General features: G+C 44.1%; 1 protein-coding gene across 3 annotated transcripts in view; it reads left to right on the top strand.

The window, feature by feature from the left end:
• Bcl2 (BCL2 apoptosis regulator) overlaps positions 1–24,885 on the top strand; it is a 174,060-nt gene that overhangs the window by 93,954 nt on the left and 55,221 nt on the right. The window contains exon 2 of one of the 3 annotated variants that reach the window (XM_050119765.1): positions 2,735–2,874. The exons of the other annotated variants lie outside the window; for them this stretch is intronic. Coding sequence (XP_049975722.1) covers positions 2,735–2,749 — 15 coding nt within the window. The 3' untranslated portion in view covers positions 2,750–2,874. Of the gene's footprint in view, positions 1–2,734; positions 2,875–24,885 lie in introns of those variants that run through there. 3 annotated transcript variants of the gene reach the window in all.

Raw genomic sequence — 24,885 nt, 5'->3', positions numbered from 1 at the left:
GGAGTAGCTCCAGGATGGCAGGTGACTAAGGCATGGCAGTTCCAGAGGAGCAATGACCAACTTGACTCGGCTGAGATACTGGCATGTGGTCTGGGTTCAAAAGGTAGGCTTTTTCTCTGTGGTCGATGTGGCAGAAGGTCATCTCACACAGTAGGAATGGCATAAAGACAAACCTCGAGTGAAATTGTGTAGAAGACTTAGGAGAGTCTTGTGTGCATAGAAGATAGACATCTCTCAGTGGTGAGTGAAGTAAGTCAGGTTATGTTATACAGACATGGATATTGGATAAGATTCAGTTGAGCGGAGTGACATCAAATGGCTCATGATTTAGAATGGCAGTCAGTTGCTATGAGACCAGAGCAGGGAGACCAGGTCTGAAAAAGTCTTGATGTAAGGAGAGATGGAAAAACAAGAGTAGAAAAGATGAGCCAGATAGGAGATTCAGAGCTGCAGCTGATTGGATGGAGGTCACAAGCAGACACGACAGTAATGGAAGACTCAAGGGGCTGAGTGGGGGGCAATGAAGAAGAGATGAGTGCCACTGACATAATGTCTCTGTAGGCTTGTAGAGAAACCTCAGCATGGCTTTACAAAGAAGGTGAACAGTGAGGGAAAGGAAGGAGAGGGAAGAAAAGGAGAAAAAGGAGGTTGAACTTCACCTTCTGTTCCTCTTCTACAGCTGGGGGCAGAGCTTTGCAGAAAAAAAGCTTTAGGCTACATGAGAAGGAAGAGGGAGAGGTGGGTTGGTCAGGAGGCTGGGCCTAGACAGTAGGAGTGTCCTTCCATAGCAGGAACAGACATTTCATCAAAGAGGAAAAAAAAGGAGCTTTTTGCTAGGGGAAGTGTTCCTGCATGAGGAGAAATGTCCTTCATGGGGTCCTCAGGCCAGCACCAACCGAACACAATGCCTACCTCCTTACCAGTCTACACAGAGAATCCTGTTCCTTACCAGTCTACACAGAGAATCCTGTTCCTCACCAGTCCACACAGAGAATCCCATTCCTCACCAGTCCACACAGAGAATCCCATTCCTCACCAGTCTACACAGAGAATCCCATTCCTCACCAGTCTACACAGAGAATCCCGTTTCTCATGAAGAATGCTCTTTCATTCTTTTCCAGCTGTTGAAAATGGCAGCTAAGTGATCCTTTCTTGGGAGAAGCCAAGTCACATCACATTTTCCTGAGGGATACCCACAAACCAACTCCTTTAAACAATTTCTTTACGTGTGTGTGTGTGTGTGTGTGTAAAACAACTTGTATGAGTCTAGCTTCTTCTTCCAACATGGGATATCTGCACTCAAACTCAAGGTCTCAGTCTCAGTGACAAGTGCTTTTACCCTCTGAGCCACCTCAAAATCCATCAAGTAATTTTAGTCCATTCTTTTATTGGAAACTGCTCAGAACTTGTCTTGCAAACATGCCTCTTGTTTTCTTTGTCTCAGCCTTTGATTATTTAGTGAATGTTTCAGTTTCGTGATGGCATGCTGTTGGGAAGGGTTGCATTAGTTCGTGATGACATGCTGTTGGGAAGCGTTGCATCAGTTGCATTGCTGAGATGATTTGCCTCTGTTGTGTTTCATCAGCTTCAAGGCTGTCAGGAAACACAGTTCATTTAGTGACCACTGTGGTTGATGCATCTGAGAGAAAGAAGGCAGAGGGCTGGTGGCTGGCATAGCATTTCATCTTGAGTCAGAATCCGGAAGGTGGGAGGCTCTTTGAAGCCATCTCCTTCCACCTTCTTTAGTACAGCACTGTGATCCTTTCTCTGACGACTTCTAAGGAAAGGGCGGAGGGTTCCCAGAATGTGCAAACTGTTAGAAAAGAGCAGACCACAACTGCATCAAAGTGTCTCTGCTAATTTCTTCTTATGCTGATGAGAAACCTGCTGTGTTGACTGGAACAGAAAGTGAGCCAAGGCCAAAGTTTCCCAGGAACCGTTTTTATGTGCTCTATCAGTCCCTTTGTTTGTCCTAGGCAATGCTTTCCACAACTGTGTGTGGGGACAAAGTATCTCGGGTCCTAAGTGTGGGCTTCTGGAGTTTCTGTCACACATCATCCTTCCTGTTGGCTTATGCTTACCCTCCATGTGGGTTTCAAGATGGGGATACATTTAGAGACTAAATACGCTTTTGTAGTTAATCACACGGCTTTGACATTTTCTGAATGTCAAAGTTTCTGTAGGCACCAGCGAAACTTCACTAGGGCCGCTTGCCAGAACTTCAACCATACACCACTCATGTATTCAGTTCCTCAGAGGACATTTCAGGCTTACAAGAGCCCGCTCGCTTTGTACCACCTCTACCAGAGCCCTCATCAACTACATTGGTGCCCCTGCTCCATGTGGAGCTTAAACCCCACTTTTTGAGAGCCACCATGGTTAATATCCGAAGGCATCACTCTGATGGTTCAAGGTTCTACTCGGGAGTATGCACTGCAGTATGTTTGACAGGATAAGCAAAATAGGATTTTATAGAAAAATCTGAAAATATAGAAAATAAATAAGAAATATCATTGGTGGTTCACCACCAAACAAACAAACAAAGCACAACGTACTGCTATTGACCAGCACTTTGTATAGCTGTCTCATTGACATTGCCTGAAACTTACAGTCTTACTTTAGTCATATAACTTGGCTTTACAAGCTCACCTTGCTACCTTCTTCTTTGGGAACTATATTGCCCCACATATAACTTTTGTATTTTTCCCTTAATAAGTCTTTTTTTCACTCATAGTTGATGGGGCTATAAGTACTTCAATACACGAACAAGAATAACACAGAAATTCTCCAAAGGCGTCCCACCTGCTGAAAAGAAAAGCACGGACATCGTGGAGTCACGTGGCTCTCACCCTGCCACGTGTGTTCCTTACACACATTGTTTCCCTCAAGTGGCCTCCCAGCTCACAAGTAGGTTTCCTAGTCACCATCGTTCATTTTCCACTTCTCTCCTCCTCCTTCGTATTCCTCCTCTTCTCTCTCTGTCCTGAGCGCTCGTGTTTGAGATGTGTCCACATCCTTCCATGTGTTACTCAGCTCACACAACCACACTGAACAATTTTGGATCCATGCAAACATGTCATAAATTTTGTTGTCATCTTATAAAAATCAGATTGAAAATACATCTTTTCTCCTTCTCGCTCTACAAGACAATATTGAAATGCCCCTGCTGGTTTTTATATTGTTATATTTGATTCCTGGATGTCACCAATATTTGCTTTTATTCAATACCAATGTAAATTTATTTAAGGGTTGGAGACATGGTTCAGTTGGTAAAGCACAAAGACCAGAGTTCAGATGCCCAGCACCCACACAGAAGCTAGGCACAGAGTTGCTAACAGGATACAGTTCTCAGAAAGAGATTGGTGGATCACAACGCTTGCTGGCCTGGCAGTCTATTCAAATGACGCACTTCAGGTTTAGACAGACCCTGTCACAAAACTTGAGGTGAAGAATAATTGAGGAAGATTCTGTATGTCAGCCTCTGGCCTCCAGGTCTATGTATATGCACATTCATGCACACGTGTGTAGATGAAAGTTTCTGTCCTGCCTGATCCCACAGATGTTCAGTCCCAACAAAACACACAGATGCTTATATTGATTATAAACTGGTTGGCCTGTTAGCTCAGGTTTATTATTAACTAGCTCTTACAACTTAAATTAACCCATGATTCTTATCTAGGTTTAGCCATGTGTCGTTCTTGTCTTGCTTCCTCTTCATCTGGCTGGTGACTACAGACTGAGCCTTTCCTCTTCTCAGAATTCTCCTAGTCTGGTCACCCCTCATGTACTTCCTGCCTGGCTTGAATCAATACAAGCAACAAATCTTTACAGGGTACAAAAGCATTATCCCACAGCACATGTGTGTACACCTCCATGTACACATGCATATACACAAATGCATCACAAACACACTACGTGTACTTATTTGTCCTCTAAATTTTAGTGAACTTTCTAAGGTTAAAATATATTGCGGGAGTGATGAAGAGGTGGCCCAGCCCCAGCTGCTCTTGCAGAAGATTTGGCTTTGTTTCTCGGCACCCACGTCAAATCACTTACAACTGCCTATACCCCAGTCCCAGGGGACACAATACTCTCTTCTGGGCTTTGTGCGTACCTGCCTGCATGTAGTCTACATACATATACTCTCAGCCACATGCACACACATGTATATATATATGTATATGTATTTGTATGTATATTTAGTGTGAATATATAAACACTAAAACTCTTCTGTGTGCGTGTGTATATTATTGAACCATATAAATTGGGAAGACTAACTAGGACTCTGATCAAATAATTGACCAAATTATTTTTAAAAAGAGTCATAAATGTTGACTTGTAAGTAAATTAAGATATCTCTTCAACTCACCAATGAGAACAATAATATAGATCAAGTGAAACAAGAAATAAATTTACCCTCTCTATTAGAAAATATTTTTCAAATAATCTCAAATGTAAAATGTAGCATGATTTGTTGAACTACAGTTTGGTGGTAAACGTACCTGTGCCCATAAATGTGTGTGTGTGTGTGTGTGTGTGTGTGTGGCTTGATCAATGACAGCACATCTTTCTGAACCGGTGTAGATATTCCCAGGCTGTGTTCTGAATGGGACACTGATTGACAGTTCCTCCAGCAGAATGTGGCTGTTGTTCTTCCTGGTTCCTACCAGGAGCAGAAGCCTCTAGATTATAGGAAAGGAGGTCTCTCAGGTCCCTTGGAAATACAGACATCTAGACAGACGAGGAGCCACACCAGACCCTCCCAATGCCATATGTGCAAGAAGTCACTAAGAGACGACCACAGTTTACTATGCTGACTTCTGGGGAATGTTATTTATAGGAATGTGCCCTAGAGCCTAAAGTATAATTTTATTTTTAGTGGGATTAAAAAAAAAGAAACAAAACAAACAAACAAACAAAAAACCCTGGCATTGTTTGGTTACAGGGGTACTAGAAATTTCTGTCTGAACTTTAGTTTGCTCCTTTGCAGTTCTTGTCACAAAGCTTTGGTTTTTTTCCTGCCATCTGTGGAATATGCAACTCTGACTTGAACCACCAATATGTCCAGGTGAGAGTCAGCTCCATTTGCTCTTTCAAAGCTTTGAAACCTTGCATGTGACAGAGAAAAACCCAGAAGTGTGTGTGTGTGTGGGGGGGTGTCAGATCTCACGGAGGACTCTTGAGCTGCTGGGATGTTCCTCTCTGTACTGCACTGTTCTTGTCCACATCACCAGCTGTCGGGTCCTTCCTCCCTTACTTCCATCAACCTGATCGCTTCTCTTCTTCCTTGTTTCTCTGACTGCTCTCCCTCTTCCCGTATCCCTCAGCTTTCCAACTCTGCCAAGTGTGGGTCTTCAATCGTTACCTCTGAGAGCATATGCTTTGGTTGCTGACCCACCTGTCCACATCCTTCTGGAAGCATCCTCCATGGCTGATCGCAGATCTTTTCACGGCTGCTTTTTCTGTTGTCAGACTTTCTGCCTAACAGAACTGCTTTGCCCCTGCCTCCCCTTAGTATTTTTCTCTGATATCATTCTGAGACCTTGAGGTCCTTGAGGGTGAGAGGCCCCTTGCACTGTGAGATAGGTCACAGAGATTCTGTCACTGAGAGGCATCTCAATGATCCATCCTGTGAAAGAATGCCTACAGTCATGGCTTAGCAGATGGAATCCCTGCGTGGCAGCCGGCCCCAGAGCAGAGAGGATAGCAGATGGGAATGTTGAAACGCCTTCAGGAAGCATCAGACTCAGTGTAAAAGTCTTGCTCCTTAGTTCCGAGTTGACTGACTTCTTGGATGAGACAGTCTAAGCATCATTTTGGTATGCATGTGGTTTAATGTGTACAACCCGCCTTGAACACAGTAGCCTTGTGGTTTATCTTTTACCGAGAATTGCTTCTTTTTTCTTCCTTTTCTAAGAAAAGGTTAGGCTCCTGCACTAAGGTCGTTCTTGTGAGTTTATCAGCAGTGGGTATGTGTGGGACTTATTGTCTTCCATCCCAGGTGATTTGGTCACCAGTGATTGACTGCAGTTGTATTGAGCACACAATGCTAGAAGGAGATTTTGGGATATTAGCCAATAAAAGCACCCGTGTGGCTGCCACTCCCTTTTACTTTAAGAAATTTGCCTGTTGTCATGTTTTTGTTTGAGATTCTGAGACCAACCTTGGCCGTCTGGGAGAGAAATGGCATATGCAGATACTGGGCCAGTTGGCCTGTTGTTTGCTTTCCCTGATCTCGGCATTCCTGCCTCTTCCAGCTTCAGCACTTACTCCTAACTGAGAGAAAGCAAATGGATTCACAAAGTTGACCTTTCTCTGTGTCCTTTCTTTCTCCCACTTCCTTCCTGCAGTTCATTCTCATGCAAAGGGTAGAAACCTTTATTTAAAAAAGGTTTGAATTCTGACCAAAGATACTGAGACTGGGGTCCCAGGAAGTTTGTGATCAGTGGCCAGGAGGATCATGATTTTAGACTCTCTAAAGTGGGACACCCTGTTTCATGTGACTTTTGGAGGGCACCATCACTTCTTTATTCTTTTGGAGAAACGTAGGGTTATTTTTGGTTTGTTTTTTAAACTAAATGCAGTGTCAGGCATTGGAAGTTCTCTCTGCTAACAGAAGATCTCTACAAATGTCATATTCCACAACCCTATCCATTAAGAGCCCTCTCCCCAGAGAACAAAGAGAGGGGTCGCAGGTTGGCATTTCTGGCCCCGTAGATTGCAGTCTGATAAAGCCAGGCAGGAAGGTCATGGAGAACCTGGCTTTCGGGATGAGACAATGTCACTCCAGCACTGCCATCAAGTTACAGTGGCACAGTGTAGCTCCAAGATGTTGGCAAGGAGGTTACCAGCTGTGTGAAAAGAGAGGCTGCATCCAGGCTAGCACAGGGCCAGATACCATGCGGTGTAGCATTCTGGAGGAAGAGAACTAGGAAGGACTGCCCCACAAAAATCAAATGTAAATGGTTATTGATTGCTACTCAAACCTCACTGTTCCTCCAAGGAATTCTGGTCAAGGTTGAAAGGTGAAAACTTAAAATATAGATATCAACACTGGGCTCAGAAAATAGAGTTGGGTCAAGAGACAATGAGGCCAGCTGTCATCAGCGACTGTTTGCTGAGGACTTTGGGAAGAATGAAGAAATGGTGACTGAATAGATTAAGGACAGCCAGAGAGAATAGGCTTAGTCCTTGGTACCAGGAGGAATGAAAGGAAAGGTGCCAGAGCATAGAAATGGGTTCGAAAACAATCGAAGCACGGGATGGAGCCTGCGGGAGGAACTGTGCTGCAGCAGGGCAGAGCGTGGAGCTCACCCTGCTGAGTAGAGCCCTGCAGAGGAGACCCAAGAAGATCGAAGAACTGCGTGGTTGCTCTGCAGAAGCTGGAAGGAAAGCAGACTCATGGGCAGCATAAGCTCATTCTAAAGCATGTGACCAAAATGAACACGTGAAAAAATGTTATCTCTTAATCCACAGTCTTTCAGTAGGCAGAAGTTCAGCTCCTTTAAACCTCATTCATCAAAGCAATGTAGATTTAAATTAATATATTTCCTCACAGAGGTTTAGATACAGACTCATGGCTGATTAGACTACTTCAGATCAAAGATTTCTGTAAAACATATGTGGAGCATGTAATACAGGGCTAACATTTTAAGGCACTGATAAGATTTTCTCAGTGCTAATGCAGCGCTCACTGTTTTCCAAAGAATGGCAGTTCCCCTTAGTCAGGCCTGGTGCCATCACCACCCACGTCACCCCGATCCTAGCCCTTCAAGGCCCTAGAACATTCACTTCCTGCTTCCTGCTCCTCCTAGCTGCCTTTCGAATAGTCCAGGACTTCCTAGCACGTTATCTCTGTCCCCTTTACTGCCTGTGAGTGCCCAACAGCTCCCCAGTTCTGGAGAACAGTCCCTTTCTTCATTTCTGTCATGTGTATATGGTGTGTGCATTTGTGTGCATACATTTTTTTTTGCATGCATGAGTATGTAAACACATGCATTCTGTGACTGTGCCTGTGGAGGCCTGAGGATGGTATCAGGAATCATCCATGGTTGCTTTTCTACCTTAATTATTGAAGCAGTTGCTCAATCAAAACCAAAGCTTAGCCATGTGCCTATGCCTGCTAGCCAGCTTGATGTGGGGATCCCTGTGTCTGCCTTCCAAGGCTGAGGTTACAGGTAGCCCCCAAGCCCTCCTAGTATTTAAGTGGATTTCTGCAGATCCAAGTTCTGATCCTCCTGTTTGCAGGGTGTGATGGTTTGAATGAGAAAGGATCCTGCTGGCTCATCTGTTTGTATGCTTGATCACCAGTTGGTGGAACTGTTTGAAAAGGATTAGGAGGTGTGGCCTTGTGGAGGAGGTGTGTTACTGGGGGCGGGCTTTGAGGTTTCACAAGCTCATGCCATTTCCCGTTAGGTCTCTCTGCTTCCTCCTTGCTGACCAAGATGTAAGATCTCAGCTGCTGCTCCAACATCACGCCTGCTGGTATGCTCTCTGCTAGGATGGTCATGGACTATAATCCCCTGAAACAATAAACCACAAATTAAATGCTTTCTAACACATGAAGCAAGTTCTTCAACTGCTAAGCTGTCTCCTCAGGCCTCTTTTCTTTGTCCTGTCTTTGTCCTGCAGTGTGCTCCTCCGTATATTCGTAAAGTTTCTCAAGCTGTAGCATAATGTTCTGAGTCTACAGCTTGACATATCTGGTCCACTTTCTCCATGCCTGTTCACCTCCCCAGATCTGTGCCAAGCATGCCAGTGAAGCTCTTGTCTGGGAAGGAAGTTATGGGGCTTTTTGAGCTGACATCCAGTATGCCCCTCTCCTTCTCCAAAGTAGCTGGACGCAGGGGAAGTCTTCTGTTTTGCACTTCTTACTGATACCATAGTGCATCCCCCTACCTACTGAGCAACCACCTCTGCAACGGTCCCACTTTCCTCTGTCTCATTTGGAGAAATTAGAGTGTTTGCCTCTGCCCAGGCCTCTGTACACTCCTCTGTTTTCTTTCTTTTAGGTAGTTCATTTTCTCCTGTCATCGTTTCATGCAAGGCATGCAAGTCCTTCTGTCTATGTGTTGCTTTTATTGGTTAATGAATAACGAAACCGCTTTGACCTGTGATAGGGCAGGATAGAGTGAGGTGGGAAAACAAAACTGAATGCTGGGAGAAAGTAGGTGGAATCTGTGAGCAGCCATGTAGCTGCCACAGGAGACAGACGCTTCTGTCAGAGTCCACTGAAGCTTTGCAGGTAGGCCACGACCTCATGGTGATGCACAGATTAATGGAGCTGGGTTAGTTTAGGAGATAAGAGCTAGCTAGAAATACGCTTAAGCTGTTGACCAAACTGTATTGCAAATAATATAGTTTCTTTGTTATTATTTCATATCTGAGCAGCTGGGAGCAAATGAACAGCCTTTGCCAATAAGGGCCTACATTGTAGGCTTTTCAAAACCATGTCTGTTGGCTAGAATTGCTCCCATGTCCCTCATGTTTCCAACTCTAGGTCTGTCATGCCAACTTGAACAACCTAGCACCATCTCAAAACAAGATCGATTATTTTCTTGCCCAAGCTCATCCCTCCCACCCCAGACACCTTTGTTCCCACTCTTCTACATGCAAATATTTTCTCACTGCATTTCCTCCATTTCAAAATTTATTCCCATGGTATCACAGAAGTTAAATAGATGGGTAATCTACAGAACACTCACTTTGCCTGTGGGAGCAGAAGCCCCTGGGCCAGGAGCATGAAAGTCTATCATGAGTATTAAAAGTGAGTACCTCCATCCATCCCTAAACCTAATCTAATTCATAGACATGGAGCTCCTTGAGTGAAGGGGAGGCAGAAACAACCCCACAGCACTGCCCACATTGTATGCTGTTGCTCTTTCCTCTCCCAGGGGATCTATTGTAATTTACCATGGTAACACTGAACTGGAATAAAGTAAGTAATCACACACTGGCTTGAGTTGACACTAATTCTAGGAAATCCAAAACATTCCTGTAACACAGCTGACAGAGCAAGGCCTTGTGGGAGTCATCCCAGTCAGAGGATGGCCATGATGGAGTCACATAACAGAGCAAGGCCTTGTGGGAGTCATCCCAGTCAGAGGATGGCCATGATGGAGTCACCTAACAGAGCAAGGCCTTGTGGGAGTCATCCCAGTCAGAGGATGGCCATGATAGAGTCACCTGACAGAGCAAGGCCTTGTGGGAGTCATCCCAGTCAGAGGATGGCCATGATAGAGTCACCTGACAGAGCAAGGCCTTGTGGAAGTCATCCCAGTCAGAGGAAGGCTGTGACAGAGTCACACTAAGTGAAGCAAGGCCCTTTGGAGATCAAGTGGCTGTTGGAGTTTACTTCCCTTTTGTGTCTATTCCCATAGATGCTGCAGGTCCACACAGCCAAACTTTGTTATTCAGCCAACTTAAAAATTCCCTGCCTTGTGGGCTGGAGAGATGGCTCAGTGGTTTAGAGCACCATCTGCTCTTCCAGAGGTCCTGAGTTCAATTCCCAGCAACCACATGGTGGCTTACAACCATCTGTAATGAGATCTGGCACCCTCCTCTGGCGTGTGGGCATACATGGAGGCAGAATGTTGTATACATAATAAATAAAGAAATCTTTAAAAAAAAATTCCCTGCCTGAGAGCTTCCACACACAGCTGAGAGGAAAGCACCCGCTTTCCTCAGCCTGCATACTGACTCCTCATAGTGGCCTTCCCTCTTTCCAGCCTTCCTGGCTTCAAATCCCCACTCAGCACTCGTCCCCTCCCTCACAGTACCATCCCCAGACAGGCACATTCTCCGCCTTATTTTTGCTTGTGCCCATGCTTCCTTGTGCCTGGTATTTATTTTTGGATCCCTTCTCTGGATTTCTGTGGTGCCTGTTTTTAGCACAAATATACCATGTTCCCTTGTAAAGTGTTTTTCCTCCACTGCAGCCTCTAACAGCCAGGGAAATGACCGAAATGTGTGGATGGATGAATTCCCCACTGTTGGGGAGGGAGAGGGTGTCTTTCTATGGATAGGCCGTTAACAGACTTCATAAACAGAAGATTGCCTTGTTTATACCTTTCGTTAGAGTCGGCATTTCTTAAATCTGCTTAAGGTGAAATAAGTGCTTTTTGTTTAAGGAAATCATATGGGAAACACAGAAATATGGAATGTTCACTTTGTTTAATGTATAAGTCTATTCCCCGACAGGTGGCCTCTCAAAGCGCACAAATAAAACAAAATTGCTTGGCTCGAACCTATCAGAGAAAGAATAGGAGCCAGGTGGTGAGGCCAGGAGCAGATGGGCAATATTTACTTAGAGCTTCATTTTTTTTTCTTGCTAAGTGTCCCCCTGATCAAATACATTCCTTCAGAGATCAAGTAAACCTCCATGTCTTTGAATAGACTTTAACTGCAAAAGTATATTTCTACACCGGCTTTCTCCTTTTTCCAAAGTCAGGGGTAGAAAAACCATATGGTGCCCATAGTGTGTGAAGTCTGGGCTAGCTTAAACATTCCAAGTCTCCTTCCAGACTTTTCTTTGAAGTTTCCCAATTTTACAGTCAAAATTAAAATAGCATAAAAATTAAATTGAAACTAGCATGAGTCCCAGGATTTTTTTTTTCTATTAAAAACATGAAGGTGTGAACCTGGTACAGTAAAGTCAGAACTTCACCATCAACTTCTCAGGCCCCTGCAGCATTCTGTCCCAGGTGGTCAAGCTGCCCTCTGCAGCAGGTGGTCCAGCCTCTGCAAACGTCTGCCCCAGGTGGTCCAGCCCCTGCAGCCCTCTGCCCCAGGTCGTCCAGCCTCCACAGCCCTCTGCCCTAGGTGGTCTAGACAGTTCAGAGCCATTTAGGCCTTCAGGAATTATCGTGACCAGCAACCACGAGAGAAACATGTCTTAGTACTACAGCACTAACCCCTGACCATCTTTGAAGTTTTCTCTCCCTTGGGCTTGTGCACAATGACTCTGATGTTTGCTTTCTTCTCGTTGCTCAGATTGCTGCTTTTATATTTTCTCCAACAAGCATTTATGAAGCTTATATGGAGAAGACAAATGACCCATCTCTCTTGAGACAATTGGAAACACAGCGTTAGTTCCTACTCTTTTTTTTACATACATCTCTAGCGTATCTATAATACCTGGCAATTGCCCATCACTGTCCAGATATAGTATCAATGCTACATGGTGCTATTTCTTGGTGTGGTCAACGATGTGTAAGGATTGAGACGATAATCAAGAGAAAAGTGTAATTTCAAGCATTCAGGTGCCCCAGACTTCCTTCTCAAAGGAGTGTCTTCTACCTTCATGGGCTTAGGACATATAACAGTGGACTCTGATAGAAGAGAAACTCTAAGACCTACTAGGAAAGGTACATCTTCAAAGGAAGTAGAGGTTTCCAGTGAGAGTTGTCAGCCCTTGAAAAGGTTTACAGAGAAAGCTGTGGTCTCCCCTTTCCTAGAAGCATTGAAGTCAATAGGCTCTCCACAGTGGTTGAGTGTTGCCTTCTGTAGAGGTGGGGTGGAGCCTTGCAGCTCGGCATTCAACATTCCACTATTGTTGCTTGAATTTGACACAGTCCAGTCCACAGGAGTCAGTTTGTGACTTATGAGAAATAATAAGACAGATATATCTTTTTCCATTTTTCTAAACTTCGTTTTTGTTAATTTTTAAAATATAAGAGCCTGTTTTGAATTTTGCCTTTTGTGGCATTCAAATTTAACTTTTGTATAGTTCACCCTCCCCTGGTAGTTCAGAATACATTTGACAGTTGGGAGGTGTGTCTCAACCCAGGAGGAAGGCATACCTTTTTTCCTGGAAGATTGTGTGCATTTGCAGCCTGAGTATTGCAGAAGAAATCAAGCTGTCAATTTTCTAGGACTTACCAGTGTTCCGAGGACATTTCTTCTCTTATGTGTATGGCAACATACACACACATATACATGCATACTGAACACATGTGCTGATCTCTCCTATCCTGTGGGTCCTAGAGATTGGACACGGGTTGGCATTCCCTCTGAGCTATCTCACAGACCCAGAAGATTTTGAAAGTTTCTCCTCAGAACCCTTTAGTGAGCAGCCACTTGCTCTGCATAGCGCTCGCGGATGGCTGAAGCAACTGAGATGTCTGAGAAGTGGTCCGTGCTCCAAATGTGCTCATAACCTTGCATAGCGGAGAAGAAGCATTCAAATAGCACACGTGGTATGAGGGAATGTGGTTCTGCTTCACAGGAAGGCCATGAGAGAAGGAATAGCTTCTCTGTGGAATTGTGCTTGTTGATTGGAATTCCGCCTTTCATGGTATGGCATTCACTTTTAAACCCTGTTTCTGGATGGGTAATGAATTCTCATGCTTTACACACTGTAATAATTTAGAAATTTATTGATAAGTTTATCCACTCATCCTCAGTTATCCAATTTGTTGTCTTCTTTCTCCATTGATAGAGATAGTAACATGTACTTTCTTAAGTACATGTCCAGTGTCTCTTTGTGCTCTGTTTGTTATTCACATAGTCTGTTAATTTAGCACTGTATTCTTGGTATAGAATGTCCCTTCTTCTCTTCATGGTTAGTATGTCGCCTTCATAGTATGGGACTGCTGAGAGACACCACTTGTGTCAGTTTGCTCCATAGTATGGTGGCTTCAGCAACAGCTGTTTCATTGCTTCCTAGTTCTGTGGGTCAGCTGTTCGATTGGGGTCATCCAGTGGTTTTTCTGCAGTCCTTGCCAAAGTTTACTTGTGTGAATACAGTCATAAGGCTATGTAACCCTACAGCCTCATTCCATGGTTACCAGTGGACTCTTCCAGCACCTGCAATCGATTCTCTCAGCAAGTTCACATGGAACACTTCATGTGGGCCCAGAAACAAAAACAGGCTGTGCTCTACGTGGACATATTGAGCAAGTTTCTGCATACCTTAGATTTGCTAACATCTCATTAGTTTAGTAAAAACAGAACTAACCTCAGAGTCAGAAGCAACAGAACTGCAGAATGAGCAATTTTCCGGAAGTCATTATGTAGGTCCCCACTGCAGCAGGGACGCTTAAACGAGTCCTCACGGACACCTGGCTATTTCAGTCTCTTGGTGTTGCAAGTACTGCTCGGTAGACAGCTTTGTCTATAATTCAGTTCGTATGTGAGCATGACCAGTCACAGGAATGGGGCTGCTGGGTTAAAGGGCAAATACATTGAGACTTATCTGTGTATTCCACTTCTGTGGTGATGTTTTCTGTCACTAATTTAGGAACTTTGAAACCATTAGAAAAGTTTTAAATTATTTAATTAAAAACTTATCTTTAGTGAGTGAGTGTGTGTGTGTGCATTTGGAGATCACCATGTCTGTCCCAGATAACATGCTATATCCAGGACATACACCTAACAAACTGTGACAGCCTTTCCCCAATGGAATCTCTCATCAGTGGAAGTTTGTGTTCTGTTTCTGGCTTAGCTTCAGATGGTGTCCATTTGCTTGACTCGTTCATTGACACATTTGCGCATTACTGGTAGCCCCGTGGGGTTCCTCAAGCGACTCTATTTGCTTTTGATTGAATGTAGTTTATTTCTGATTTCTGAATACTGGAGCATATCCTGGAGGGTTTTTTGTTTGTTTGTTTGTTTGTTTGTTTGTTTTTCATACAACCTCATGTCTGTTAGGTCTTAGGATGTCCAAATATCCAGAAATGAGCTCAATCTGGATTATAAGAAAATTCCTAACAGATAAATGCCAGCATTCCTCAGGAACTGGTGAAACCAGTTCCCACCTGCCAAACCAGTCAATTTTCTTACCTCTGGCAGAAGAGACACAGGGCTTCGTGGCTTCCAGACTCTGTCAGCCCCTAGTCACAAATACTTATTATACACTTCAAAGTCCTGGTAGCACCCTCGCCCCTCACCTCCTGGGCTACCCTAACATCCCTCCAATTCGTGGACTTCCCTCCGCTCCCCTACAGGCCCTCCCTAGAACCCGATGCTCTTTCCGTTCTGTCGCTTTCTCTCTTGCTGTCCTCTGTGTTCTCCCTCTTCTCTGCTCTTCCCCGTTTTCTCGAAGATAGCCCTGGCCATGTCCAGCTTGCTTCTTTTTCTCTCTGATCTCTCTTATTCACAATGAAAATCTTAACCATACAGCGGAGTGACCATGTCGGCAGTTTCTGTACTGTGTCCCTTGCATGTGGTGTCTAAGATGAGACTTCACCTCTGTCAGCAGTAAACCTTGAGCGGGATTCTGTCTGTTGATGTGCTTGCTTTGAGCCTTCAGGAGGGAAACGTCCTGGCTTTCCTGCAGCAGACATGGAAAGTACTGTTTCCCCTCAGACGTTTTCATAGGCGTCCCGTGTACAAACTGCCCACTCCCTGAAGCATGATTGATTAGCAAAGCTGTTCTGCTCAAGGGCAGCCTGTTTTCCTGAGCCTGGATGTTGACAGGTCCGACATGCACAGATTTTAAAACAGGTCGCTCGTCCAGGCTGCAGGCTGTGGGCCAAGATGCTGGTTCTTGGGGGAGAAAAAAAGGGGAACTCAGTTTGGGGAGCAGTAGAAACTATATGAATCTGGACCTAGAAAAAATCAGCCCAGGCATGCCCACTCCTCACTGCAAAGGCAACTCGGCATGCCCACTCCTCACCAGCTGCTTACTGGTGTTTGGTGTCCAGAAAACCCTGGCTACAGAAGAAATGCAAAGGAAAGGTGAAGACAGGGACGCGCGGGCAGAGCCTGTGCGAATAGGCATAAGCCCTATTTGACTAGGAATCTCTAAACATCAAAGAGAAGCAAACACTTAAAGAGAAACTCAAGACTGAATCAAAGCAGCTATGATGGAAGTTTGGAAACACAGCCAAGCAATGACACCATAAACAGGAAGAGGCATGGATCCGGTCGTGTCTCTGCTTGCTCACTTGCGGCATGGCATCTAGCAGGGTGCCTTTTACAGGGTAGAGCCCATTTTAATATTTAGTCATAAAATGATGGGGCTGAAACTAAGTAAGAAATTATTTTGGTCAGGTCTCACTATTCCATACACAAGTAAGTGGAGGCTTGGACAGTTTAGTGACAGTCTTAGGTGTTTTCTCAAGGCACAACAGGTTTTGAACCCCAGTGAAGTTACCTTTCATAGGCCAGCAATGTCAGTATTTGAATGGTTGAGCGAATGAATGAGCTGTGGGTTTTGGTGCCCCCCAAAGGCCCATATTCAAGGCTTGGTCACCAGCCTGTGGCAATGTCAGGAGATGGTAGAACCTTTAATTTGGGGCACAGTAGGAGGAAGTTAGGTCACTGGAGGTTTGTTCTTGAATAGGATATTGGGCCCCAAGGCATCCTCTCCATTTCTTTGTTTCCTGGTCCCCATAGGTGAACAGACCTCCCCTTACATGGCATATTGCGATGCCACAGTCCCACAGAAACGGGCCAAGTGCTAGGAGCCAAAATAAACCTTCCCTCCTACTAAGTTCATTTATTTCGGGTATTTCCACAGTAGCAGAAAGCTGACTAATAAATAACGTAGTTTCTTTTCTTTTTTGTTATGTAGCTCTAGCTGACCTTGAACTCACAGAGATCCACCTGCCTCTGCCTCCAGAGTCCTGGGATTAAAGGTGTGCACCACCACAGATGACCTTTAATTTCCTGTGTAATAGACTTACTTCAAGCTATGCCTTCTGTAACAGTATCGTGAGAGTCTGTTGAATTAGCTATGCACTGTCATCATTCACCCCAGGTATACCTTTGGGGGCAATGGGCAGGACATTTGTGAGGATGAATTCATCTTTTGAAAGACTTTTGAGAATCTGACTAAGTTTCAAGACATTCTGGCCCTATTACAGAAAGTCTTAAATGTCAGCGTTGGATAAAGATGTGGGCTTTTCTTAGAACAATGTGTCATATGCTTAAGATGTAAGTAGCCTGGGGAGGCAAGTTCTGCATGAGGCTGCCAGTGGTCTTTTAGTATGCTGTACTCAGCTGGGTATCAGTGTACCAGAGGGGCAGTAACCACAAAGAAAGAACACTTCGTACTTCTCAAGACTGCTTCTCCTTGGTGGCACACCCGTCCTAAGTGGCCCAGACTGTCCAGGTACACCTCACAGCAGGCTCCACAGCCTCGTACGATGCCATTCGGTGACCTGCTATCCCATCTCTGCCATTTCAGCCTTTGACTCTCCTACTGCTAGGAGGGTGAGGATGCATCGTCATGAGTCCCTTCAGAATGTATTTATTGTCCTGAATCAGTTTCGACTCACGACAAATGCATCTATGATCTTACTTTGCTCTACAAGGTATCGAGGGTCAGATAATATCATCCCTTTGGGGACAGAAATCAATTACTGTTCTACTTGTCACAGAGAAGATTTTAGAAGTCCATTTATTGGGACCTTCACTGGGGCCCCCTATTTGGTTTCCTGTGTCATAAAGAAAAACCTGCATGAACTAAAAGCAGGGATTCTAATGCAATGTGGGTTCAGTTTAATTGTTTGGTGTGAGGAGCTGTGTTACCCCAGCTCTAGCTCTAAGAATACCGGTAGTGGTGTCTGCCTACATTCTAAGAATTGAAGGAGGCGAGGTTTCTACAGAGTGAAATCACCCAACATATCTGTGAGGCTTCTGCAGAGCAAAGACAAAAATAAACTCAAACAAACAAAACAGGAAGCGTCTGAAAACACAAGGTGTGTGCTCCTCAGACACTGAGGACCTTTGAAAGCTTAGGTGCTTTTCTGCCTGCTTCAAAGGTGTGTGTGTGTGTGTGTGTGTGTGTGTGTGTGTGCGCACGCGCGCGCGTGCGTGCAGTATGAGGGCATGTATGTAGATTGTCAGGGTGTGAAGTGTGGGTGTCTGTGTTCAGTGTGGGGTTTGTGTATGTGCAGAGTGGATGTGTGTAGAGTCTAGGGGTTGTGGAGTGTGGAGGAGTATGTATGTATATGTGTGTGTGTTGCAGTGTGGGGTACATGCGAAGCTTATCTATGGGGAGTGTGTGTGTGGAGTGTGAAGTGTGTGTTAGGTAGATGTGGAGTGTGGAGTACACATAGAGGGCATGTGTGGAGAGAGTGTGTGTATGTAATGTAGAGTGTGTTGTTTATGTGTATGTATGTAGAGTATGAAAGTGTGAGCCTGTGTGAGTGTGTGCATGTGTGTGTAGGTGTATGTGAAGTATGGAGTGCATGTGGAGGAAATGTGTGTGAAGTGTATGTGAGTGTGTGTATGCGTGCGTGTGTGCGTGGAGTGTAATGGATATGAATGTGTGGCTGTTTTGTCTTGCTTGGTCTTTTATCGTTGCACAAGGCTTCCTGGGGTGGCCTTGTCTATAAACTCTACTTGCAGCACCCCACTTCTTTTCTTAAACCTGCTGCTACTTTGTTGAGCTACAAAAGCAAATATAACTTTCCATAAAATAAGGACCAGATAACCTACAAAGATCAAATGGAATCTACTTTTAGAGCAATATTATAACAATATTAAATACATAAAATTTTCCATAGATTATTCCACCCCAGACTAAGGAGGACAGCTCTGCTTAACCAGAGACTTTGGCTGGGTTGATAGTTTCCTGCCCTCCACCCACTTTTACCACCAAAAGAATACTTTCTCTAGCTATACCTCACCTCTCCACGTATAGCTACAATAGTTTTTATTGCATTTAAAATATTTGGTGATGACTTAACAAGGATCAGGATAGGAGATTGAATACTGCATTATCTTATACAAGGTTTTCTTCTGCTCTTCCTTTTACCCCTTCTTCCTTCCCTCCTCTTTTCCTCTCTGATATTCTTCCTGTGAAGATACAAAAAGTCAGCTGTAACCCTAACACTTCCAGATGTCATTCTAACTGTAGCCCTGTCTAACACCTCCAGACATTATTCCAGCTGTAGCCCTGTCTAACAGCTCCAGATTTCATTCCAGCTGTAGTCCTGTCTAACACCTCCAGATGTCATTCCAGCTGTAGCCCCATCCATCACCTCCAGATGTCATTCCAGCTGTAGTCCTAACACCTCCAGGCGTTATTCCAGCTGTGGCCCTGTCTAACAGCTCCAGTTTTCATTCCAGCTGTAGCCCTATCTAACACCTCCAGATGTCATTCCAGCTGTAGTCCTGTCTAACACCTCAGATGTTATTACAACTGTAGCCCTGTCTAATACCTCTAGATGTTATTCCAGCTGTAGTCCTGTCTAACACCTCCAGATGTTATTTTAGTTGTAGCCCTGTCTAACACCTCCAGATATCATTCCAGCTGTAGCCCTGCCTAACACCTCCAGATGCTATTCCATTGAAGAATCTGCCAATCCTGGAATTTTACTTCTGAAAACTCTGGTTTGCATCGGGCTACAGGCAACCACAGCAGGTGACAAAAGAGCCACTTGAGCTCAGTCCTAAAATCCTCTCTAACCAGGAGTTCATTTCCCTCTGTTCAAACCAGAAGACAGAATCTGGAAGTCTGAGAAGCCAGTGATTGCTGAGAATGCCCAGCTCAGGAGGACTAGCTGAGAACATCCTGACAGAAGGTGGCATGAGCCGGGAAGGATTCTGAAGCCAGGTTCTAGTATTTTAGCAATCTCACAGGTTCTCCAGTCAACCCATGAGTGTCTGACGACCATTTGTCAACAAGCTATGGCTTTCCACTGTTTCAGGAAAACATGATTTTGTCTCACCCATGCATAAGTCATTTTCCCATTCTAAGAAATCAAAATATGGGTAGAAGATAAATTTGAAGAAAACTTGCCACTTCTGGTAGCTAAATGCAATCAAAGACATATGATCTTGATGCTAAAATCCTGATACATATTTATAATTCTAAAGGGAAAGTAAGATGCAGTGCAAAATTGAGATATGAAAAATAAGAGAAATTCAAGCCTAGGAGTCCACACAGCCAGGATGCTCTCAGGTCTGAAAACCCCCAAGTAGCTCTTAGCCCTGGGCCTGCATGCTAGGCTTCTTTTTTAATTAAAAATTAAATATATTTTAAATTTTAATTTATTTTTAAATAACAAATAAAAATCATGCATAGAGTCTTTCATATTTCATCCCGTGCGATAAGGGGCTGCTGTTCTGCCTTGCTGCCTGAGTTAACTCAGCGTATTCACCGCACGCAGTGAGCCTCTCTCATTAATTTCCACACATCTCTTGGCTTTGATCTTCCCATTTCAAAGCCAAGAAGACCGTCCAGGGAGAGAAATGATCACACTGTGTGTCCTTTTCTCCAGTGTGGACAGCCTTTTTGTCAGGAAGCTCCTCTGGGTACCCCAGTGACTAAATAAGACAACCAGGCTCCCCACCCCTTCATCAATAGTTAATTAATATTGATTCTTTGCTTAGCTTCGTCTTATTTCAGAACCTTCACAGATGAGCTTTCTCCACAAATGAGCCTTTTAAAGTATGTATTTGAAATATCTTTAAGCCTCAGAGAGCAGTTTTAAAACAAGTTGTGCATTGATTTCCTCTGACTCCAACATATTTCTTGAGTGATTTTCCTGAAAGATTTTTTCGGTTCATTGAACATAAAAACAAACCGTGTCCCGAGTGAGTCGAGGCTATAGGGATCTAGGTGCCATGGCGTTTTTTTCTCAAGGATTTCAGTTTCCTTAAAGGATATAAGACACTCCGACAAATAGAGCAAAGAGAAAATTACACGGTGCTGACTCCTGTCCACCGCCAAGCTGGTTAGATTACAGTCTTATTGAACACTAATGAACTCTCACCGCTCTCACGCGTAGAATTAGAAAAGGTCTTTACTTTCTAGGGTTATAATTATGGTGACTGATTTTTTCCATACCAAAAATTAAAACCCATGGCCTGACAAAGGGTTCTTGTGCCACTTCTAGGTGTGAGACCACCCATAGTTCAGCTTTGTAAAGTGGGCGTTTTCAGGCAGGCCCCATAAAAGTAGAGATTCGTTAAATGGGCATGTTTTTAGACTTTTCACTAAAGCCTATGATGCACGCAGTATTTTATTCTGTATCTGAATCAACACATTCTATCCTAAAGCACTATTTTATAGCCTGAAGGTATGTGTTAGCCTATTCATAAAACATAACAAAACATAGCGCTGCGTAGAGTACTAACACCCACCATTATCCAACCGGGGTAAAAGGGTCCCAAGGGGTTTACTCCAAGCCTTTAATTTTCCTTTTGAAGATAAAAGTTCCCTATTTCACTTTCAAGGTTCAAGGATTTTTGAGCTATGCAAGTGATTGTCATTGAAGCATGCCAGATGTGAACAGTTGTGAACAGCCACTCTTGAAAAGAGGGGAAGGAGTGACTTTTTCTTCCTTATTTTCTCCCCGTACTATCATCTGTGGTTTCTACACGTGTAGTTTTTTCAGACCATCAAGGTCATGGGGATGGATACTGGCCAGATTGCTATAGCCCAGGCAGGAGTTCCTGAACTTGGGGGGAGTAGGAGCATAAAACAGGCTAGTGTTGACAGTTTAAAGATGCTGAGGTCAGAGCCTGCTTGACCAGACACTAAGTGACTTACCCAAAGCCACACTGTCTTGGTGAGCAAGCTTCCTGGATGACACAGTCCCCTTTCCCAAACTGTGAGGGCTGTCCTCTTGCCCAGAGTCATCCCAGTGTATCCCCAACGCTGAAGTTTGGGACAGCAGCGCAGTGATTACGTCATTCTAAACCCTGTGCTTGATGACTGGACCAGCCCAAATTGAAAAGTTTGAGAAGCTGATGTCTTCAACCAATGACTCTTCAGTGAGGCAGCTTACTCACTGAACTGACTCTTAGCGAGGCTTGAATTCAAGGAAAGTCTTAAGTACATTATGCTTCCTTCTGTCCTAGGACCACTTCTTGGAACCAGACTTCTATCATAGTATAGAGTTGATACATTACACTTTTTAGTAGACAATAGCCATCATTTATCTTTCAAGAGGGCTGCATTTATGAACTGCTGATCTGCATACACTTTCTGAACGTATTCCTTCTACTAAAGCATACCAGGTGGGGGCTGCAGTGCTGGGGGGTCGGCAGCTTTGTGGAGTTCCGCTTCCAACACCCAAAGCAGGCAGCTAACATCCACCTGTAGTCTCATCATCTGACACCCTCTTCAGGCCTCCATGTACACACACACACATGTGAGACACACACACACACACACACACACACACACACAAGTTAAAATAAAAACCAGTCTTAAGAAAATATATACCAGGTTATCCATTCAAGTAACCTCCAAATTCAACTTCATTTCCCTATCCAACTGTTCATTCAATGAATATTTTTGTTTTGTTTTAACATTTATTTACCTGCATGTGCACATATGTGTGTGCCATAACGTGCAAGTGGAGGTTTGGGGACAAGCTGTGGGAGTCAGTTGTCACCTTCTACCATGTGAATTCCAGGGAGTGAACTCAGATCACTGGGCTTTAGAGCAAGCCCAGCACCTAAGGCTAAGGCGTGACTTTTCCTGAGTACCCGCTGTGGATGAAGGGCTAAACCATGACTATTTCTTGAGTACACACTGTGTATGAAGGGCTAAGGCATGACTATTTCCTGAGTACATGTTGTGTATGAAGGGCACTCTTCTGGCTATCAAAGATATTCACTTCAGTGAACAAAAACAACAACAACAACAACAAATAAACAAAGTCATAGTTGTATTAACAAATGTACCAGTTTTTGGCCATTTTTATACTATATTAGTAAGACTTTTGTATCCTATGTCAAAATACCCTACAGAAACAACTAAAGGGCAAAGGACTTGTTTTGCTGTTCCTTCAGTGTTTAGTACACCATGACAGCCAGGGGGGCACTGCTGAGCATAGGGAAGTTCCTAGCCTTTCTCTTTTTTCTTCCTTGAGGGTCCTCAAACTATGGAATAGTCATTTATATTTAAAGTGGGTCTTCCACACTTAGTTAATCCTTCCTAGAAATTCCTCAAATTCTTCTCAGTGAAGAGGTGTGCTTACTAAATCTCCTGGGTGCCTCCCAGTCCAGTCAAGTCAGCATTCAAGATTGACCCTCACAGGTGTTATGAGGTCACTGCTTTGTGTTGTTCATTTAGCCCCATGAAAGCAGAGAGCCTTCAATCTGACCTTCCTCGGGGACTGAGAACCCAGATAAGCCTGGAGCACATGGACACTGAATGCACAGCTGTGAGAGGGCCAAGCACTTGAATGACAAGAAGTTAAACGCCTCTAGTACATGTCTGGATTATTTTTAATAATGCAAAAGAAATGAAAACCAGGACATTTAAAAATTTTTTATTCCACATTTTCCTTTGAGGTAGTTAGGTATTTCTCATTGGCCAAAGGTCAATCATGGGCAGCAGCGGAGCACCGTGCTGCTCCTTTCCAGTGTGCTTTGCTGCCTACATCTTATTTGCTGGCAACGTTTCAGAGGCTCCACAGAATGCATCAGGAACCTTCAGAATGTATCCTGAACCACAGGCAGCTTTAATTCCTCAGCAAACACTGCTCATGCTGATACCCACAATGAGTGTGCGCACCAGAACACCCTTCACATGGTTCACATGGACCGAATGGCAGTTTACATATGTAAGAAGACATTTTCATTTGAGGAAGTTGGGCTCCGTGTTGCGTGCAAATATTCTGCCCTTGAAAAGACATACAAGGAAAACTATGGCTAAAAAATGGGGTGTGCTTGACAATAGATCTGTCCTCGCAGCCCAGATTCTCCAGGGTGGTTTGTTTTGTTAACTTGGGCAGCCCTATTTCCAGGATGCAGGATGGCATTTTGGGGTTTAACCTTCAGAAAAGAAGGGAGGATCTTTCCCTCTTTACAGGGTTGTGTTCGTGGTCTCTGGAAATGAGATATAGATTCTGATAAGTGTCTCAATAATGCAGCTGTGGATGCTGTGTGGAGCATGCCTGTGGGTGGGGCGTTCTCCTCTAACTAATTCGGGGGTGGGTGGTGTAGACTGCGCTCTGAAAACTTACCTGTTACAATAGAGGAGAGACTGGTTCCATATTAGTAAATCACAGAGAATAAATCCTGGTATAAAATCACTGATTAAGTTTGCATTCCAAACTTGCTTTAATCTTGATGATGCAACTGCCGATCTGGAAATTATTACGAAGAGTGGCATCAACAGTCTTACTCTTGACTCCTTTTAGGGTGAGTGCTGAGAAATAGCTCCTTTTCATATATTATCCAGGGAGAAAACAGCTGTGCCTTTGCCCAGCTCCTCAGTAAGACTGAACTTAGCATGAGGACCTATGGTGTGAGAACCAGGCTAACATACAGCAGAGCCCCAATTTAACTGCAATCCAGTTAGTACTCACTTTAATGAAGACTGGGGTGTTCTGTCCAGTTCAATATTGTTTAATCTTAGCTATCCAGTAGGCCACTTCTCTATGACCAATCTTTATAGAACTCAAACACTGTAAATATAGTTGACTATGTACTATACTATACTATACTTACTATACTATACTGTACTGTACTATACTCAACACATCATTTATCAGTGGGAAGCAGTGCTCTCAACCTGTGTGCCTTGGGGGGGGGGTCAAACAATCTTTTTACTGGGGTCACCTTAGACCATCAGAAAACATGGATATTGTATTACAATTCATAACAGTAGCAAAAGCAGTTATAAGTAGCAGCAAAAATAATTTTGTATTGGGATCAACAAAACATGACGAACTGTATTAAAGGGTCACAGCATTAGGAAGGGTGAGAACCACTGATGTACAAGATCTTTGTTGATCTCACCAAGTTCCTGGGCCATCACGAAGAATATCAGGCATCCAAGAAATGGCTGTTGATCGGGGACAGGGACTGATCACAGATGGACTGAGTTGCTGACTGAAAGTGGCACTTTGCTGGGTGTGGGAGTATGTGTGTATGTGTGGTGGGGGGAGGATGCCAGGTCTTCTTTCCCAGGTCATCACCACACAGAGCTCTGAGAGCTGGGCCCAACGGGGAAAAGATTTGTTAAATACA

The sequence above is a fragment of the Alexandromys fortis genome, unplaced genomic scaffold (genome assembly GCF_014885135.2).
Source record: "Alexandromys fortis isolate MF-2015 unplaced genomic scaffold, M_Fortis_MF-2015_v1.1 scaffold_96, whole genome shotgun sequence".
NCBI lineage: Eukaryota > Metazoa > Chordata > Mammalia > Rodentia > Cricetidae > Alexandromys > Alexandromys fortis.
This window is presented reverse-complemented; position numbering and strand designations above follow the sequence as displayed.